General features: G+C 48.2%; 1 protein-coding gene across 1 annotated transcript in view; it reads left to right on the top strand.

Moving 5' to 3' along the window:
- Nucleotides 1-203: 203 nt before the first annotated feature.
- The window catches only part of LOC113827638 (dipeptidyl peptidase 1), a 7,604-nt gene continuing 1,333 nt past the window's right edge, over nucleotides 204-6,474 (top strand). Inside the window, exons 1-6 of the mRNA XM_027380539.2 lie at nucleotides 204-235; nucleotides 354-602; nucleotides 1,422-1,574; nucleotides 2,684-2,817; nucleotides 4,771-5,047; nucleotides 5,562-5,684. Coding sequence (XP_027236340.1) covers nucleotides 230-235; nucleotides 354-602; nucleotides 1,422-1,574; nucleotides 2,684-2,817; nucleotides 4,771-5,047; nucleotides 5,562-5,684 — 942 coding nt within the window. The 5' untranslated portion in view covers nucleotides 204-229. The remainder of the gene's footprint in view (nucleotides 236-353; nucleotides 603-1,421; nucleotides 1,575-2,683; nucleotides 2,818-4,770; nucleotides 5,048-5,561; nucleotides 5,685-6,474) is intronic.

Raw genomic sequence — 6,474 nt, 5'->3', positions numbered from 1 at the left:
CCTCTGATAGCAACGGCTTCTGGTTTTCCCTTCCTTAAGCAATAAAGAGATGTCAGTCGTTTCAAAAATACGGATTTCAGTGAAAACCGAAAAAAGTAAATGTAATTGCCTAATATGGTGTTCCTTGTATTGGTGCTTGTGTCCTAACCTTGGCATCGTGAAAGGGGGGGGGTGTAACCTAAGAGATAAAGGTAACCAGAACACCTGTCTTTCCTCAGTGTTGGTCACGATGTTGGTGAGAAGACACGGTCCCGTAGCAATGAATGAGTCTGACCTTGTTACGCTTTCCTTGAACAGTAGTCCTGCATGGTCACAATGTTTCCCTGAAAATATCCTTTCCATTTCTCAAACAGAAGGCATTCTTACTCCTGGCGTGTGTGGCGGGAGCTTGGTCGGACACGCCGGCCAACTGCCTGTACGAGGACATCCGCGGCACATGGACCTTCCAGGAGACGGAGCGGTCGGGCGACAGCAGCCTCAGCTGCGACGCCCTCGGCCCCGTCGTCCACACCAAGACCTTCACCCTCAGCTTCCCCGACACCGCCACGGACGAGCTCGGCAACGAAGGCACCTGGACGCTCATCTATAACCAAGGCTTTGAGGTAAAGTCCCCGCAATGAGACCCAATTCAGGCTCTACATATCGATCGAATGTTGCGATTGACAAACCTCGTTCGATGCCACGTGTTCATATGATTTGAATAAAGTGAAATATAAGAATCGAGAATCATTAACAGAAACCTGAATGGAGACAGATCTGGTTGTGAACTTTTAATTAACTGCGTCTTTTCTCAGGGCCATCTTGAATATACAGCACACCTTGTTCAACTGATTATAATTATAGTAGTTTCCGAAATACTTTCATTTAGGTATATAAATCACCGATAAAAACTGGCTCTACAGTGAATTTCTTTAGATGCAAAAAACTGTGACTGAACCAGAAATCAATCTTTCTCCGTATGTGTAATGTAAGAATGTATAAAATTCAGATTTCATTATTAATTAACTGACTTAAAACACATCAATTAATACCTCGCCTGAATGCGTCTATCTTTGTTTATATGCTGAAAATGTGGTCTAGGCAACCTAATTAGTGCCGAGACGGTTAGTATCAGGGCGGGCATCTGGGGAGAAAAAGGGTGTAACTCCAAACATAATTGGGGGAAACTATTAAGAAAAAATAGATTAATCCCATATCCACACGCACCCGTAACCACACACATACACACAGATGAACACCCACACGAATGTGTATGTGCTCGCTGTGTGTGTGTGTGTGTGTGTGTGTGTGTGTGTGTGTGTGTGTGTGTGTGTGTGTGTGTGTGTGTGTGTGTGTGTGTGTGTGTGTGTGTGTGTGCAAACGTACATACATACATGTATCACTTTCCACGCCCTGTCCCTAATGTTCCGCCGCATTTCCAGATCAACATCAACGAGCGGTCCTACTTCGCCTTCTCCTACTACGAAGGCAACTGGCTGGAAGTCACGTCCTTCTGCGACCGCACCTTCAACGGCTGGTCACGTGACAGGACAGTGAGGAACTGGTCTTGCTTCAGCGCCCAGAAGAACACGAAGGTGAGGGGGGGGGACGAAAAGATGGTGAATGACAGGTTAATGAGAGTGATTATGTTTATAGTGTTAATGAGAATAAGTTGATGATGATGATGATGATGATGATGTGATGCTGATGATGAAGTTGGTGATGCTGATGCTGATGATGATGGTGGTGATGATGGTGATGATGATACTGATAATATGATAAAATAACTGTAATGGTAATAATAACAATTACAATAAGATTTACTTCAGTAATCATTGTCATGAGGATAGTGATAGCGACACCAATGAAAACTGCTTAGTAATAATAAAGATAATACTTTAAAAATTGTAATGACATTAATGATAATTACATTTATAAGCTAATAACAATATTGGTGTTGAGGATAATGTCATTGATAATGCTAGTAAAGCTGATAGTAATGATAATGATATTGACTTTAATGGTAATAATAAGGGTTATAGTAAAATGTTTTCCAATAATTACTATCATGATGATAATGATAACGACAGCAATAGCGGTTAAGCAGTAACAACAATGAAGATGATGCTGATAATGACAGTAATGATGATGACATCCACCCCCTCCTAACCCCCCTCCTGGGACCTCCCACCCATCAACCCCCCACCCTAACCCTCCATCTCTCACCCCTTCTCACACACCCTCTCCCCTTCCCCCTCCTAACCCTCCACCTACTCCCTCACCCCTCCGTTCCACTCCCCTTCCTAACCCTCCACCTCCTCTCCCCTCACCTTCCCCCTCCTCCCCCACTCCTAACCCTCCCCTCCTCTGCCCCCTCTGCCCTCCCTTTCCCCCTCCTCTACCCCTTCTGCCCTCCCTTTCCCCCTCCCCCACTCCCCTTCCTAACTCTCCCTAACCTCCCATTCCACCTTCCTCTCTCCCTCACCCCCATTCCATCCCCTTCCTCTCCCTCCTCCCCCACACCCTTCCACCTCCCACCCCTTCCTCCCCCTTCTCTCCCCCTCCCCCTCCTCCCCGTCCCCTCTCCCTCCCCTCCCCATTCCTCCCCCTCCCCTCTCCCCTCCCCCACCCCCACCCCACCGCACCCCACCCCCTTCCCCTAACCTCCCACCCCCACCTAAAAACCCCAAGCTCCGCATCACAGGTGGCGCCCAGGGTGACCCGCCGTCCCGCCCAGAGGAACGCTGACGCCCCTTATAAGAACGACCGCGACCTCGTCAGGAAGGTCAACGAAGGACAGACGTCGTGGACTGCCAAGGTCTATCCGGAAGACGAGAAGTAAGAGGATGGGGATGGAGGAGGGATAGGGGAAGGAGGGGATAGGGGGATGGGGGGAGAGGGATACGTGAAAGAGCGGGTAGGGGAATGTGGGAGGGATAGAGGGATGGGAGAAAGAGGGAGGGGGATGGATAAGTGGATGGGGGAGGGATAGGGGGATGGGGAGGGGGGAAGGGATAGTGGAGATGGAAGGGAAGGGGAAGGGACGGGATAAGGGAGAGAGAAAGAAAGAAAGGGAAGGAGAAATAGGAAAAGCTGATAAGGGAGGAGACACAAAAAGGGACAGTGGATAGGGAAGACTGAAAGTAAGGGAGGAATAGGGAAAGAGAGAGGGAGGGAGGGAGAGAGAGGAGGGAGAGGGGAGAGAGAGAGAGAGAGAGAGAGAGAGAGAGAGAGAGAGAGAGAGAGAGAGAGAGAGAGAGAGAGAGAGAGAGAGAGAGAGAGAGAGAGATAGAGAGAGAGAGAGAGAGAGGGAGGGAGGGAGGGAGGAGGGAGAGAGAGAGAGAGGGAGAGAGAGAGAGAGAGAGAGAGAGAGAGAGAGAGAGAGAGAGAGAGAGAGAGAGAGAGAGAGAGAGAGAGGGAGAGAGAGATGAGAGGGGGGGAGAGAGAGAGAGAGGGGAGAGAGAGAGAGAGAGAGAGAGAGAGAGAGAGAGAGAGAGAGAGAGAGGAGAGAGAGAGAGAGGGGGAGAGAGAGAGAGAGGGGGAGAGAGAGAGAGAGGAGAGAGAGAGAGAGGGGGGGAGAGAGAGAGAGAGGGGGGGGGAGAGAGAGAAGGAGAGAGAGAGAGAGAGAGAGAGAGAGAGAGAGAGAGAGAGAGAGAGAGAGAGAGAGAGAGAGAGAGAGAGAGAGAGCGAGAGAGAGAGAGAGAGAGAGAGGAGATGAGAATGAGAGAATGAGAGATAGACACAGAGAGAGAGAGAGTGAGAATGAGAGAAAAAAAAACATGAAAGAGAAAGAAAAGTATAAAAAAAATAATAAATAAAAATCCTGCAAAAAGTGACAATGGAGAGAGAGAGAGGGAATAAGACAAAGAATCAAATAATAAAAGAACGAAAGAAAAAAAAGAACATGAAAGAGAAAGAAAGAAAAAAAATTAAAAAAAGAAAAATACCAATAAAAAAGACTTGGATCATTATATAATAAAAAATAGTTGATCTTTTTTTTCATATCTAAGGTTAAATCTCCACCCGCACTATGAAATTATCCGTATTATGCAAATTCGATTCCTACTTCAGGCCAATTTTTGAACTTGTCTCATGTCAAGAGGCTCTTAATTGGAAAGAATTTTATGCGAATCAGATCATGTCAAATTATCTTTTTTTTTCATTCTTGGTCTGGTTTTCTTTCATTTTTTTTTACTATTCATATTACTATTATTGTTGTTAATTATTGTCATGTTATTTGCATCATAATCTTTATACTTATCGTAATAGTTGTTATTATCTTCATTGTTATGTATGTCTTTATTATGAACAGTAGTAGTAGTGGTAGTAGTACCGCTATTAGTATTAATAGTACTCTTCATTAATATAACTATTATTATTATTATTATTATTATCTCTTATATGACGATTATTTCTATTATCATCATAATCCTCCACTTCTTTCTCTTCTTTTTCTTCCTTTCTTTATCTTTTTCTTTTTCTTTTTCTTTTTCTTTTTCTTCTTTTTCTTCTTCTTTTTCTTCTTCTTCTTTTTCTTCTTCTTCTTCTTCTTCTTCATGTTCCTCTTCTTCTTCTTCTTCTTCTTCTTCTTCTTCTTCTTCTTCTTCTTCTTCTTCTTCTTCTTCCTCTTCCTCCTTCTCCTCCTCTGCATCATCATCAACATAATTATCAGTATCATTATCATATTCATATACATATCATCCCCGCCCCCCCCCCCCCCTTCCCCCCCTAACCCGCATCCCACCCGCCCTCCCTCCTCTTCCCCTCACCACCAACGCCCGCCCCCCAAAGGTACACCGTCGGGGAGATGTACCAGCGCGCGGGCGGCCTAGCTTCGACCCTGCCCACGCGCCCTCCGCCCGCCCCCGCCACGCCCGAGCAGCGAGCCCGCGTCTCCCTCCTGCCGGCGAGCTTCGACTGGCGCAACGTGAGCGGCGAGAGCTACGTGTCCCCCGTGAGAGACCAGGGAGGCTGCGGCTCCTGCTACGCCTTCGCCTCCATGGCCAACCTCGAGGCGCAGGTCCGGATCGCCACGAGGAACCAGCGGCAGGATGTGTTCTCGCCGCAGGTGAGTGGGAGTGGGGAGGGGGAGGAGGAGGGGGGAGAAGAGGGAGGAGGAGGGGAGGGGGAGAAGAAGGGGAAGGGGAGAGGGGGGAGGGAGGATGAGAGGAAGGGGGACGGGGTGGGGGAGAAGAGGGAGGAGGAGGGGAAGGGGATGGGGGAGGAGGGGAGCGAGGAGGAGAGGAAGTGGAGAGGGAGGAGGAGGGGAAGGGGAACGGTGGGGGAGAGGTAATAAGGGAGGGGGAGGGGGGGAGGGAGGAGGAAAAAAAGGGGATGAGGGAGAAGGAGAGCGAGGAGGAGAGGAAGGGGAGGGGGAGGGGAAGGGGAACGGGGTGGGGGAGAGGGAGAAGGGGAGGGAAAAGAAGAGAAAGAGAAAAGGGGAGTGGAAGGAGGAGAGAGTGGAATGTGAAAGAAAGAGAATGAACAGCAAATTATAAGAAATCTCTAAATTCAATCTTCCCTTTTCGCCGTTCACCGATTTCCTACACGCTACGACACACTACACCACGTTCCCACGCCAGGATGTCGTGTCCTGCTCGGTGCTGGCCCAGGGCTGCATGGGCGGCTTCGACTACCTGATCGCGGGTCGCTACGCCATGGACCAGGGCGTCGTGGCCGAGGAGTGCAACCCTTACGACGGCTCGGTAAGTCAACACGCCGCGGACAGCGAATTGGCGAAAGTGGCTATTTCCTGTGGCGATGAATCTCCATTTTTCGGCGCGTTTTCTCGAACCGCCTTCCATTAAATCATCCGACGCTGTTATCCCCTTCGCAATGAAAAGGGAGTTTGTGGTGTTGATCTACAAAGAGACCAACAGCTAGGTCGAATTTTTATTCAATATCTACAAGGGGGTCACAGACGAGGCGTTGTCGGGGCGGCGTGTTTTCGCACCAGAAATATTGACTAGACGAGAGAACACACGATCTCCTCATACGGGCATAGAGGTTCATTCATCTTCCTTAATAACGAGTCCCGCTTGAACCCTGCGATTGTGCTGATTGAATAGAGATGCCGTGATGTGAAAAAGAAATAAAAGTCAGTGGCTGGACATGCGGGTCTTAGTGATTTCGCCGAGGGAAGGTCAGCCAGAGGCCCATCGGAACGGAATGGGTGAGGTTCATGGAGGAGTTATGTAACGAAGGCTGTCTCGAGGGCGCGGTCGTGTTGTTACAGGATCCGTCACGAGGCGTTGAGTGTGTCGTTACAGGGGTCCCTCAATGGCAGAAAGAGGTTACGGCGTCTCATTAAGCGATTTTTTGCGATGTTACAAAACCGGTTTAAAGCATTCGGTCATGTTATCGCAGGGATGATCTTGGTTATGTTATTGAAGGATCAGGTTTGATCTATCTTGTAGACAGTTAAAGGATCCACTTCTCATGTAGTTATGTAGTTAAAGGGTTCATCTTAATATGGGTAGTTATATAGTCTTACAT

This window comes from Penaeus vannamei, chromosome 4, assembly GCF_042767895.1.
Source record: "Penaeus vannamei isolate JL-2024 chromosome 4, ASM4276789v1, whole genome shotgun sequence".
NCBI lineage: Eukaryota > Metazoa > Arthropoda > Malacostraca > Decapoda > Penaeidae > Penaeus > Penaeus vannamei.
This window is presented reverse-complemented; position numbering and strand designations above follow the sequence as displayed.